The 14,244-nt window shown below is 46.0% G+C and overlaps 1 protein-coding gene across 4 annotated transcripts in view; it reads right to left on the reverse strand.

Moving 5' to 3' along the window:
- CA10 (carbonic anhydrase 10) overlaps positions 1–14,244 on the reverse strand; it is a 491,731-nt gene that overhangs the window by 10,060 nt on the left and 467,427 nt on the right. For all 4 annotated transcript variants that reach the window (XM_079134031.1, XM_079134032.1, XM_079134030.1 and 1 more), the window contains 2 exons: positions 11,691–11,786; positions 7,108–7,180 (listed from right to left, as the gene is read on the reverse strand). In XM_079134031.1, the coding sequence (XP_078990157.1) occupies positions 7,108–7,180; positions 11,691–11,786 (169 nt within the window). The remainder of the gene's footprint in view (positions 1–7,107; positions 7,181–11,690; positions 11,787–14,244) is intronic.

Here is a 14,244-nt window from a genome sequence, read left to right on the forward strand (position 1 = left end):
TCTATCTTATGAGAAAATAGCTTTTAGAGGGCAAATCATCTCTGGACTTCAAGGGTCTTAATCCAAGTTCAACTGTGGCTTTGCCCATAGTTTGTGATTTCTTCACATATAAGTCTTGTAACCTCTTACTTGTGACACCAATTGTGCATAAATGCTAAGGCTATCTTCAGGTAAAAAAAATATATAGATTCAAAAATGTCTCTCAGAATAAACAAGTGTGCGTAGCCAAATTTGTCTCTGCTAGGTCAAATTTTTGGCACGACAGCGTTGTAGTTTCTTATGCATTGCCTGTATATTTCTAGTGTAGGAGACCCCCTGGATAATCCATAATAATAGAATATTTAAGCACAATACACAGTCCCACTTTAGTCTTTCAAATGACCGCCAAAGTTGACAGCTGTGCTTTGGTTTTATGGCATGCTCTTGCTGAATCTATGCATTTTGTACTGAGTTCTTAGTCACGGTTACAACTCCCAACTTGATTTTTCCTGTTAAAAGTACGCTATTCTGAAATGCGTGGGACAATGTAGTAGGGGAATCTTTTCCTTGGTCTGAGCTTCAAGCCTCTGTCGAGTGTGTCCTGCTTACTTATGTGGACCACTGGTGGGAGTTAACATCGCCCCTTCCTGCTTATGGGGTTTCTGTTCAAAGCAAACCATGCCAATAAAGAAAAAGGCTTGGCACTTCCAGAGATCAATACCGTTTCTGATCAATAGGGAACTATTTGGCAATTTTATTATACGGAATGACATTTCCTCTTGTAATCTGAGGCAAATTCAACTGAAATGAAATAAAGCAATTACTAAAGAATAAAGTAATATGGTTTTTTATTTTACACAAACAATAAATGAAAAGAAGGGCCCCTGAGAATTGGATTCTTGGAGGCAAGCGGCCCCTTTTCTGCTCCTTGCTGACATGAATAACTACTTAGTTTGCAACATGGGAAGTGGTGTGCTGCATTTCGCATTCCGTGAAAACATTTCTAAAGCCATTGCTTTGAAATGAAAGTACAAGTTCAATTAAGCATTGAGAAAGGCACCCGGAGCAATATGCTTAAACTCCTCAGTGATATTTCATCACATTTAACACCACATCCCTTAAGGAGCAGTGCAGAGAACACTTCCCCAAGAACTGGGTAGTAGAAGGAGGTTACAAGGGGACCCACCCTGGCCTGTGCATTCATCTTTTAGCAGAGGGTTTGGGGGGAGCTGGAGCCAAAGCAGACCTAAAACAAAAGAGGCTGCAGAAGATCTTTTAAGGCGTTTGCTCCATGGCCCGACGCCATATGCAAAAGCTTTCTTTCAGGTGCTTCAGTGGTCGCCTTCATTTCCTTAGAGGAAATTTATGAAAACGGTAACCAGATCTTTTTGAATCTGGACTTTGTGGTCCTTTGGATTCTTCTTGCATGGAAGCCCACCTGCGTATTCACATCCCATGTCATAAATGGGGCACACGAAACTGAAGGGCACATGAAATGAAATAACACGCTGTCCAAGATGTTAGAAAATTGTTCATTTATAGGCAGTATTCTAAGAAGTGCTTCCTCTTATCACTTAAGGTGGCTCTTTGCATTCTATTAATCATTAATTTTGCCACCTGAAAATAACATAAAATCCCCCTTTTTAACAAAAGAATGATGAAATCATTCAATGAAATCAAGTGAATACTCAAAGGACTAGGACTGCTATTTTTTATGTTATTGGGGTTCTGAGCCTGTTAATTAATTCACACAAGGAAAACAGGGATGGAGTTTTTATTCCAACACACTACAAAAAAAATTTGAATATTTCCAGTAAATAACCCGTACCTTCTCAAGAAAATCTTTCCAGAAAATTCCTTCTTTCATGTCATGATTACAATCTTACCCCTCACTCTGTTGAAGGGGAATTTAACTTTAACAAAAATGGATTTTCTTTATAAGACTTTCTAAATTTGGCCTGAAGTTACTTTGGGTTGGTTTTTCCCATTGTGGTTGGTTTTTCCCATTTTCCCATTACCTCTTACTCAGAGGTAAGAAATCTAAGCTTCCAAGGAATGCAGTAGAGTCTCACTGTCATTACTGTGTACTGCATGGGTACAAATAGGAGCAATGCTTCATTTGAAATAAGAACATTCTGTTGCTTGTATGCCCTGTACTGTGTTAGCCTTTGGTATAATTCTCATTTGGCATCAAAATGACCTGATTCCTGCCATTCAAAAAACTGATTGACAGAAATTTACCTTATATTAATATCTATATCTATTTCTCTAGCTAGCTATCTATATCTATATCTACATCTATATCTATATCTATATGTATGTATCACCAAGTTTATACCAGTTATGGTCCAGACAATTGTCTCAGTACTTTGCTTTGTCCTTATCTCAACCCTCTCAACACCAGTATTAATATCTTTATCTTACTGATTAGAGATTCCTCCCTCAGAGATACTGAATTAAGAAATTGCCTGAAGTCACGTCAAAGGAAGTGGCAGAGCCAGGCTAGGAGCCCAGGTCTGCTCAGTTCCATCTCTCACCGTAAGAACACACTGCCCCCGAGTATGGTGGCCTTCACCAGCCTGGCTTCCAAAGTTCTCCCACGCTCTTGGCAAGGTGCTCTTTCTTTCCTCCTTTTATGGATTTCCTGGCATTGATTTTCGTTAACTGATTCAAAAGAATGATTCTGCACAATCTCCCCTTTCCTAGCCATGCCCAATCCTATAGACTAGGCCAATGGGCTGTCTCCACCAGCCGCCATCTTGTGGTGATTTCCCCCAGGCTTCCAGGGAAATCTAAGTTTCCTAGGAATCACATTGTCATGACTGTGCACTACAAAGATACAGACACAGGAGCTGTGCTTGCTCCCTCCTCCGTAGCTGGCTGAGGAGGTGGCCACAGAGGAGCCTCTTCCATGGTGGGATTTTGCAGATATCTTTAGAAGTGTTTTCCAATTCTAAGTCATGAAGATTTGAGCTGCTCTTTCGAAAGTGAGGACATGTCCCGCCTCTCTTGTCTATTTATTCTTAATTCCATGATTTCACCCAAGTTGAAATGCCATCTGGATGTCGATGTCTTCCACATTTACATTTCAGTCCTCTCTCCTGAAATCCAGACTCATCCAACTGCCCACACCACACCTCTTCTTGGGTGCCTAATAGACATCTCAAGCTTAACATGTTCAAAATTTGTGATTCCCTTTCCACCCACAGATAGGCTTCCTCCAAATCTTCCCCATCTCAGTGGATGGGAATGTCTTCTAGCCCCAGCTAAAAACTTACAGTCATCTTTGACGTCTCTTTTCCTCCTATTTCATCCATCTGATTTATCAAGAAATCTCTTGGCTTTTCCTTTAAGATAGACCCGATCATTTGTCACCACCCCTTCCCATTGACCTGGCCATGATCAAAGTCTCACAGTTTGGATGGTAGCCTTCGTCTCTCACTCTCTCCCATTATCCTCTGAAGTCTATCCTTACCCAAGACCTGAGAGTTCCTTGCAGCAGATGATGTCACTTGGCTTGAAGTCTTAGACTGGCTTCTAATTACAACATGGCCTCCAAGAGGAAGACTTGGGGAAACCCATTCGAAAGTGATCTCCAAGTCTTTTCTGGTTATTGTATACACCCATAATGACAGTGCTACTCTTGTCCCTCCAGATGACACTGATTTCCACTGGAGGTCCCATGCTAAGGGAAACCCACGTAGGAGTTGCAGAGAGATTGAGTGGGGGTGAGCCTGAACAAGTGCCCACTGTGGTAGTTCTATGGTTAGTTTATGTCCCTTCCAAGGGGAACAAACACAAAAAGAAAAAAAAAAAAAAAAAAAAAAAGCTCTTGAAACTTGTAATTAAGAGAAAACATGTAGACAAATTTCATGTCACGTCAACCTATCAGGACTAAAACTAGTTTTAAGACCTCAGAGCTAACTTTCTTTGTCCGTAGGGAGGAAGTATGATAAAGAAAATGACCTGAAAAACAGAATCCTTGCTCTCTGGCGAGGAAGAGTAGAGATCGTTGATTAAATGTGCATTCTCTCCTCTCTTCCATCTCCATGGGGGGGACTTTGATTTGGGGCTTGGCCATGGGACTTGCATTGGCCCGAGGGAAGTGAGCAGAGGTCTTAGGTAACATCACGTGCTTCTGACCTCCACCAGGAGGACCATTGCTTTTGGTCCTGGGAGAACGTGAGCCGTGTGGAGCGAGCTGCCTCAGTGGACCACACGTGGAGCAGTGAAGATTCAGCACTTGCTGTCGCATGCTTGCTTATGATGCAGAAGTTGCTGACTTCGGCGGCCACCGACTAGGTGGTATCCTCGGGCTTCTTCGTGAGCTGGGATAGCAACTGTACCCACTTTGGAGGACTTTGTGAGCAGGAGCGGAGGTGCTGCATGTAAGCACAGAGCCTGGGGTGGGAACAGTGCTCAGAGACGTCCCTCGATATTCCCGATCCTAAGCCAGCAGGGGAAGTGGGAGCTTGGGGGCATGTCATTCTGGAATGGGCTGGTTGCTGAGGTCAGGTGACCCTGGGTACTGTGGTTGCAGTGGCTCTGTGTGTGTGTGTGTTGGGGGGTGGTGTTGATTGCTTTCTGTCTTGGAGGTATGGAAGCAGGATATCCTGATAGGTGCCCTGGAGCAGGTGGCCTTGTCTGCATCAGGACTGGAATTCCCTGGCTGAGGCCAGTATAACCTGCTGCCTCTTGCAGAGCCTCCGGAGAGAGAGGCTGGTGCTTCTCCCTCTGCCCCTGACTGTGTCCTATTCCGGATCCCCCAAGACCCCCCTCCAGCAGGTCAACCCTCCACAGGCCGGTGGCTTCAGGGAGTTTAGCCAGATGGAAGAGAGCTGTTTCCTGCTGAGCAAATCAATCCCTTTCCACCAGTGTCCTGTGCATAGGGTGTGCAGAGGCCATCCCCACATATCAGGCCATCATTATCCCTGTGGTGCCGCTTTCTTTCAGGTGTATGACAAAGGTCGCTGTGGGGAACACTTACATTAGTCCCTGCTGGGGTGTCAGAGCACAAAATACCTGTTCTGGGGGTGCGGAGACAGCCCCCTCTCCCCAGGCAGGCCAGGCTCTCTTTATCTTGCTCGGATTCCCCTTTCTCGTCCTGTGGCTCTTGCAGGTATGCAGTCGAGGGGACAGACGTGTTTCTCAGAGAGTCTTCAGAGGTGGCCTAAACTCCTCAGCGCGGCCTGGAGGTCCACCTCCAGAGCACCCTTCCTGCCGCCCCTGACCGAGGAGACCACCACTCCTCCGCTCACTTGGGCTTCAGCGATGCTTATGGGGCACACTTCACCTTGCGCTCTGAGAACAGGGCCCAGCTGAGACGGAGCTCCTTCTTCTGAACTCCAGGCAGCCTCCTCCGCGCTCTCCCAGCTTGGCACATTCCGTTCGCTCTGCCTGGAATGCTTTGGTTCCCTCTTCCCCTCCAGTCCTCTTTTCCTCCACTCCTCTGCCCCTCGATCCTTCCTTGCCTTGCTTCCCTCCTCTCTTTCTCATCTCCCCAGCTCCTCCCTCTGTGGCAGCAACCACATCACATAATATTAATCAGACCAGTGCTGGGGGTGGGGTGGGGTGGAGAGAAGAGACCCCCTCATGATTGACTGTGAGTGGCAATCTGTCAGATTGTGTGTTGGGGCTTAATGTGCAATTTCATGGCTTTTCACGGTCTCTAAACTGCAAATTCAAGATTATTTGAAAACATTTTATTTAATTTTCATGCTTTTTTAATCAAAAAAAGTTAAAAGAATAATAATCTTTTATGGGCAGTTATAAATGTGCTATTTACAAGCAAGATGGAAATATCTCCCTTAGCTGAGCAATCTAAGTGTGTGCACAGAGAGGACTCCTCCAGCATACTGATGAGGATGGACACAATGTGTGGGGACGACTTAATTCATTCTTCTAGATGATGTCTGTCTGGTGGGTGATTCTCCAGGCTCATCCCTCATCCCAACAGCACCTCTGCCTCCTCACACTAGGCGAGTAGCATGTGGGGAGGGCTGGCATCTGGGTCATCTTTGCCTCCCTATGGGAAGTGTTTGTTGAATGAATAAATGAGCAAGCGAGGGCAATGATCTCTATACTCTTCCTCGGTTCACCCGAGGGGAAACCCGTAAAGGTTCACTGTCTTTCCTGCATCACTGTTGGAGGTAGAAGCAGCAGGCCAAGCTGAGCTCCTGGATCAAGGATGTGCTAGGGAGCTGAGGGGAGTTAGAACATTTGCTTGCTGTTTTTTCCTTTGGTGGAAATCATTGTGAGCTTATTGATTGATTTAAAACCCTAGATGGCATGACTTTAGGAATTGGAAGTTCAGTGTTTTTACAGACGAGGAAACAGATTTACAGATGAGGACACTTGAAGTGGGGAAACTCCTTGTTGAAGGACAAAACCAAAGCTTGAGTCCCAGTTCCTTCTTGCTTCTAATTAGGCATAATCCACCCCGCCCCCACCGTGCATATTTCTCTTAGCTCTTGGTGTGTGCTCGCTCACGCAACTTCCTCTAAATCCTGCAACTTCCGAGATCCTTTCTTGTTCTCCTCCTTCAACTTTGCACTGTTCTCTTTTTTCTGCTAAAGAAGTCTGGGATGAAACACTCCAAAAACTCAAGGGAGCTGGACAGAGTCTCTAGATTCATGGGCCACAGAGAATAGAAAAAGATGCCACCCACTGCCTCCTCCTGGAAGGGGGACCCAGCCATGAGGAGAAGGAGACTCGGTCCAGCAAAGGGACTCTGTCAAGTGTCACAAGGTTGGACCCCAAGTGCCCAGTGGATACTTTTTCAATCATACCATTGGCAAAGCCCCAGCTGTGGACAGCTGACATGGTGGAATTAGCCAGCCAGCCATCAGAGTCCCCCAGCTCATTACCAATCCGCGGGATGACAATGACCACATCGTCATAATCATTATTGCCTTAGACAGGCGGGGATGACTAAGACACCCCAGGGACTTCTGCTCAAAATGAGCTGCTTCTTGACCGAACCCTGACTCTCCAGAGTGACTTTCTACAGAATTAAAAGATCATGAAGCTGAAAGGGGCCCACGGAGATCATCAGTTCTGGCTTCTTGTCTTTCGACAGGACTAACCTTTATAGAAGAGTCGCTGTAGAGAAAATTGAACCAAACTTACTTTTGTATGTTATTCTTGTGATGGTATCTCTGTTGAGCATTCGATTAAGAAATGGGTTTGATGAATCAGAAACCTGGGGGGAGGGAAAGGAAACAGGAATGACCGGGTGGCACTTTCCCAGGATGAACATCATCTCCGCGCAATCCCTTGCCCCTTCATACTTACTTAGTGCCCACCATGTACCCAACTCTATGATGGCTGGAAATTCAGAGATCACAGACATACACCCTACTCTAGGAAGGCCGGGTCTAGAGAAGGAAGAGTAAGTGAGCGAATGGTTCTCATACCACGTGAGGAGTGCTATGATCGTCACAGGTGTGATGACATCAGGGGAAGCAGGCTCGCGGGTACATGGGAGGATGGGTGGAAGTTAGCAGGTGTTTTGCGGGGTAGAGTGTGGAAAAGGAGGAAAGGGAACAAAAACACCCCTCATGGAGGACCTACCTGTACATCATCCATGGATGGGGGAAAGGAGAACCTGACATATTCATGGAAGCCTTTCAGAATGGCAGAGCAGCGGGAGCTGAGGTTGCCGGGAAGGATGGAGGGTGGGGCTAGCGAGTGGGCAGAGGCTGACCCGTCAGGCTTTGAAGGTCAGTTAGGACTTTCACACTTTATTCTGTAGGAATGGGGAACTATCAAAGCATTTTGAGTTGGGAGTACAGAGTGACATTTTAGGAAAGGGATATTTATCTAAGCACAGAGGGAGAGGGAAAGAGTATCCAAAACAGAGGTATCAGCGGATGGAAAAAACCACTCTAAAAAGTAATATAGAACCTTGTTATATCACCAGTAGTTACTATATGAATCGAGTATCCATAAGTCATACCATTCAGCCAATCAGTCTTCCATCCACCCATCCAGTGAATATTCACCAAGTGCCTATTGTGGGTCAAAAGTGTACTAGGTGTTCAGGGATGCATTTTATGCATATGCCCGTATAGCTCCAAATTCCTCCTTTGGGAGGAGGAGCTAAGCTTCAAGAAGCCTAGAACTGCCTTTTATGGACCCACCGTTTATGAGATCATGGTGTGGCTCCACGTAACCGTGGGCCCTGTTTTCGTAACAAGGCCTTTTTACTCAGCCTTTCCTGAGTGCCCCTGTTCACGCTCGTCATCTCTCTCCTACCTTGCTCAGCTCAGCTCTGCTCTGTAATTTACGCCTCAGCTGTTAATCGGATGTTGTGACACATCAACATTTTAAATCTGATTTATTCTGAGGGTTGGAAAAATTGCAGCAGATGATTATTATTATTAGATAAGCAACAGGTAATTTTGGTTTGGGGAAAGCACAGGCTGTTTATTTTCCCTCCATCTGTCTCTCTTTTCATACAGTTTCCTGGGTGCATTGTGGTGAGACACACCAAGGGAGCTTGGCCGGTGACAAGCTTTAGCCTCAATGGAAGCTAAAGTCCACTCCAAATGGAGAAAAGCCCCTAATTGAACCTTGTTGCTCCCCGGACACGTTAGTGCTAATTCAGCGTCTACTGTGACATACCCTTTAGCATTTAAAAGATAGCTAGACACCTCTGTTTGTGCTGAGGCACTCCACTAAAGAAGGAGGGCCAAAAAGACGTTGTCATGGTTGGTAAGGAATCTGCCCTGTCCCTTAATTGCTGGAGGTCTCAGGCTCCTGGGACCTAGTGAGTCCAGGCAGCATTAACATTGAGACCAGCCCCTTCTGGACTGATTAAAAATAATTGAGAAATTTCCAAAGTGCTCACAGATGATTTGTGGGCACGAGTGTGCAGGCTGTGTGGGTGAGAGGATAAAATATGTACTTGGTGTAAGTGAGCTTAAGTGGGAAGTTAATGGTGTGTGATTGAGCAGCAATTACAGCCAAATCTCCATTCCCTGTGGTCTTGGGAAGGATGGGGGGATTAGTGGAGGACAGAGATAAAAAAACAAAAACAAAAACAAAACAAAACAAAAAAACCTCTACAGATGTACAAGTCTCTTCTTTTAGCCAATAACTCCAGCTTTTGGGCAGGGTGGCAACTTTAGGGTTACACTCCCTAGATGTGGGGCTTCTCATCCCTTGTTCTTGCCTAGCCAGCAGAGATCTGGGAAAGGGAGGCAGGGAGATCAGAAGGAGGGGATGATGACAAGAGACTGTGCATCCTTAGAGACCAAGTGCTCAGTCCATTTCATTTCTGGGTACCAGTGCCAAGCAGAGGGCCGGCCTGTAACCCATGCTCAGTCAGAGTTTTGAGAGAAGTGAGTGATAAGGCACAGCTTGGGTAACTTGCATGGGCTTGATTATCTGGGAGGCAATTATGTGGAACAAAGAAGAAATTTTGTGGCTTATTTTGAGATGGAGCCAGAAATTTTCAGGTTCGCTCAGGAAATGATCAGGAGCATCCCCAGGGGACCAACTGGCCAGAGAAGATGCTGGAGTTAATTGCCATCTCTTCACTGAGCTCAGGCCCTGTGGGTGTGAGTCCCTCCCAAGTACCTTCAGGGAAACACCCAGGTCCTGTAAGCCCTGACTGTGGTGGAACAATGCATCTGCAAGAGCTGTTTGCTGTCCACAGTTTGCTGTCCAAGAGGCTGTCTCTACAGCAGCCTGTCAATCACTCTGTCAACTGTAAGGTGGCTGTGCTCTCCATGATGACATTTACTGACTCAGGATCTTAGAGCAAACTGAGGCCAAGTCGGGGGCTGAGACGCCCTCCAAAGGGCATGAATTGTTGGGGCAGGCAGGTTGGCCTGTGGGAGAAACTCATGGAAGGGTCAGAACTGGGGAAGTCACAAGGGGAGACAGGCTCCTAGACACACATGACAACATGTGGAATATCCACAGGCTTCATGACAATGAGTGTGACCCAGGTCGAATGAACCAGTTGGCTCTCAATGCCGTACTTTGATCTGGAGTTGTTCGGCCCTGTGCTGCAGGTGGCCCAGGGTTAGGAGTGGGATGTTTTTAAATACTGTTTTCTCTGTTCTTGCCTTGTGGCTTTCCCCAGGCTCTGCTGGGAGGCAAGTTGTGGGAATAAGGTCATGAGTATGAAAGTTAGGCAAGACTTGGAGTGCTTTCCTGGCTGGGCTCTTGCGAGCTGCATGAATTTGTGTGAGTGCCACGGATTCTCTGAGCCATTTTCCTCATCTCTAAGACTAGTAGGGTTAAATAATGAAATAGATGCAAAACACACACTAGAGTGCCCGCACCAGGAATCTGCTCTTCCTTCTTCCAGGGTTTGTGATGATGTCAAAGACACAGAGCAGGGAACAGCAGGCTCTGGGTTGGGACCAAGAAGACAGGAAAAGCCTAAAGCAGGCTTCCTTAGCTAAATGCCCCTTCCTCTCTTTGTTAATGGAGGAGTCTGGGGTTTGCAGCCAGGGGCCATATATTGTCATGAATGCCCCTGCGCAGTGTGTAGCTCTTCCCTGCCCTGCCCCAGATGAGGGCAAGGTCCTTAGGGGAGGCATGGCATCTGGGAGAATGGGCAGGGAGAAGTGCGTATTGCACAGGGTCAGGCTTTGGGGGAGGAATGGAGCTGTGGGGTTGCATTACTTGCCATTCTCTTAAATAATAATGGTGATGTCATTGCAAGCTACCATTTCTTGATGGTTAATGCTGCATTTCTTTTCTTTTCTGTTTTTGTTTTGTTTTGTTTTGTTTTTGTGGAGAGCTCTTGCTATGTTGCCCAGGCTGGACTTGAACTCGAGATTCTCCCATGTCAGCCTCTTGAGTAAACTGGGATTACAGGCATGAGTCACTGCCACTGCACCCAGTCGAATGCTTGGTTTCAACTGATTATCGGATTCCAAGTTCTGATTGGCCCTCTTTCTCTACTGATCTAGCCAATACCTTCCCAGAGGTTAGCACAGTCACAGCTGATTTTTGGGATTGCCACATACTGCTCTCTCTCTTTCTCTTTAATCTATTTTTTTCTAGTTGGAAAGGATTTTTTTTAATTAAAAAATTTTGTTTTATCTGCTTCACTCTACATTTGCCAGAATGTTAAAGGGAATTTATATGATAAATTATAATTTGCTTGGTTGGAGATTTTATGCTGTTTTTGCCAGTTAGGGAGATGCCTAAGGCAGGCGCCTCCCCAGAATGTCTTAAAGTCAGCAGCAGAAAAGTGAGAGAGGAAGATGTTCCTCAGAGCCAGGAGAAGCCAGGGGAAGCCAAGAGGAGCTGTCCAGTGCACAGCCTGTGGAGGAGGGCTGTCTCTCTTGTTTTCTCAGGAGCAGCAGATTGATGGACAGGTCTTCAAGGGGCATCAATGGGAGACCCCCTTCCCTTCTGCTATTACATTCTTCTGATTTCACTGCTTTAGGGGGGATCTGAAGCCTGTCCCTGGACCCAGCACCTTTTTGCTCTCTAGGACAGAAACTGCCTGAACCCTCAGGCCTTGATTCCTGAAATGGAGCCCATCATTTTCACATCCTGCGGCAGGGGACTGCATTTTTCATGAATCTCATGGATATTAAAGTCATGAGACCCTGCAGCTTTTCTTAGTCATGGACATTAATCCATATCACCCCTTTAATATTTCCAACTTCAACAGAGACTGATTTTCTGATTGGAGTGGGGATTAGCAGGAAGAGAAGAATGAAGGAATACAAGACACTTACTTTTATAAATATAGAAACTACCACCAATCCATTCGGACTCTTTGCGGCTTCTGTGACATTTGTATATAACTCATGGTTATAGTGAATAAGCTGCACCTGTCAGGAGAGAAAAACAAAAGGAAGAACAACCATTTAGTGTTAAAAGGTGTGAGGAACAGGATATGATCCCCCGCCCCCGTAAGAGTGAACTAACTGCAAAGTACGTTGAAGAAAAATCAGAGATAGCCTTTTAATTGGAGGGGTTTCAGAGGCATATGTAAATGTGTGTCCCTGTGTGTAAAATGCACACACACACTCATAGACACACACACACACACACACACATATCCCATACATATTTGCAAATGTCTTCCGGTAACAATCATGCTTTTAATAAGCTCTGTACCCATCTGCTCCTGGCTCCCTCCTAGGACATTCCCCCTAAAGTGTGTGTAAAGTGAATTTCCTTCTTAGGAATGGAACAGCCCTGCAGGGGCCCACGCACTCTCCAGGCTTCGCCAACAGCTGCCACTGAGAAAATCTCCTTGGCAGCCTTTGGGACAAGCAGGGAACCGGTAGGTCCTGAGCCATCATTGGCTTTGAGAGGAGATGGACCCGTCTGGAGGGTGCAGGGATTCTGATGCAGAGAGAGATGGAGGCTCAGCTTCTGATGCGTCAACCTTCACAGGTCACCTAGTTGTGCAAAATATCGCCTCCTCCCCTTGCAGCAGAAGCCAGCCATCTGTCTGTGGAGCCCTGTGCAACAGGCCATGTGGGAGAAAAAGGAGCCCTGGATTCAGGCTCCAGCCACCCAGGTCTTCCCTTGGTTACATATTTTTTTTAAAAAAAACTCATTTAAAATTGAAAAACATAACATACATGTCTGTTCAAACCGAAGCACCACCAATTCTTAACCACCTGGTCAACATGACCCCACACTGCCAACTCAGTCGCTTCCTCTGAAAAATGGGTATGAAGGTCTTGGAATTCATCTCAGGGCAGTGAATTTAAAATAGATGTTTTTTCTTTTTCAACAGTATAGAACTATAGGTCTTGTAAAACATTAAAAATACAGAAGTAAAACACAGTGATAGACTCCTTCTACCTCTGGCTCATCCCCACCTGAGCAACACCACTATTAAGTTCAGTACAGATCTTTTCAGACACCTTTTCATGCTTATAAATCATGCTCATGGGAATAGGGTTTAAAAAACAATAGAGATGGAATCATTTATAATTATGATTCTGAACCTGCTTTTTAAAAATGGAAGACTAGCTCGTGGCTGTCTAAGTCAATGCATGCAGATCTACTTCACTCTCCCTAATGGATGCAGCCTTCTCTGCTGCATGAACGCCCCGTAACGCATTTAACCATTCTCTCACTGGCTTCCAGGTTGTTTCCATTTTTCGTTTCTTATAAACAATGTCACAGCCAGCACATCATATATCTTTCTGTAATGGCGTGAGCACTTTCCACAGGCTGATTTGAGAATCTAATAAGGTTGTGCCTGTAAAAGTGATTTGTGACTCTGGAAGTATAAGAGTATTCATTATTGCCATATCCTGTATTGCATTAAAAAAAAAATAAAAAAAGGAGTGAAGTTTTAGAAGTTGAGAAAGGCCCGGATCCAAAAAGATGCTTTTCCTTGAATATTGAAAAAAATATCTCTGATGCAATGGTTTGCAACCTTTGCTGTGCCTCCAGATCACCTGGGTGTTTTGAAAGCCCTCCTGACCCAGCGTGCCCCCTCTGATTGATTCGGGGTGGATACCAGGCACTGGTGTTTGTTAAAAGCTCTTTGGTTAGAAGGCAGCTGGAGTTGAGAGCCAGTGGAACATCAATAAGCATCATAGCCCGAGGAGCCCTCCCGGATGGGTGGTGCCTTGAATCTGAGAATGTCCTAACGTCTCATGGAGGGAGCCCAACCCGTGTTATCGCTGCTCTTGACCTTCCATTTGCTTATTGCTCTTTTTCCTTGTGAGTTTTGCCAGTGGAGCCAGATTATGGCATGGCAGCCACTCAGCTGGTGAATGCCCTGGATTCACGGGATTCTGTCAGGCCCATGTTTGTGGTGCCCTCTCTTCTTCCCCCATGCAACCGGAACTTTTTGCAAGTGGAGACATGTTGCCCTGTGGAAGAGCCACGGTTCTCATTCACTCAACACTCTCTTCTTTCCAGTGTGGAGTGAGCTTTGTTAAGTGAGATCAACACATTGCCACTAAGATCCTTCTGTCTGACCCAGGTGGCCTACGAAGTCACCTGGGGATGTGCCAGTGCTTTAAGATATGCCTTGAAATTGCAGCATGCTCTGAACACTAGAGCAGGGGAGAGGAAGGGAATCCAGGGGAGCAATCCTTCTCCCCAACTTGCAAGCTAAAAGAAGGCTGGGAGGAATCTTCCAGGTCACTGGCTGCCCCATGGAGTGGGATTCGGCCAAGGGCTGGGGTCTGTGAGAACAGGGCTGATGCGCGTAGGGGTGAGGCTGTGCTCTGCCTCAAGCTCGTGATAACACATTTAGAATTTTGATTTGAAGGCTTACCTCCTCCTTGTTCCAAGGTGAGTTGCCTAGGATTC

Source organism: Sciurus vulgaris, assembly GCF_902686455.1.
Source record: "Sciurus vulgaris genome assembly, chromosome: 3".
NCBI lineage: Eukaryota > Metazoa > Chordata > Mammalia > Rodentia > Sciuridae > Sciurus > Sciurus vulgaris.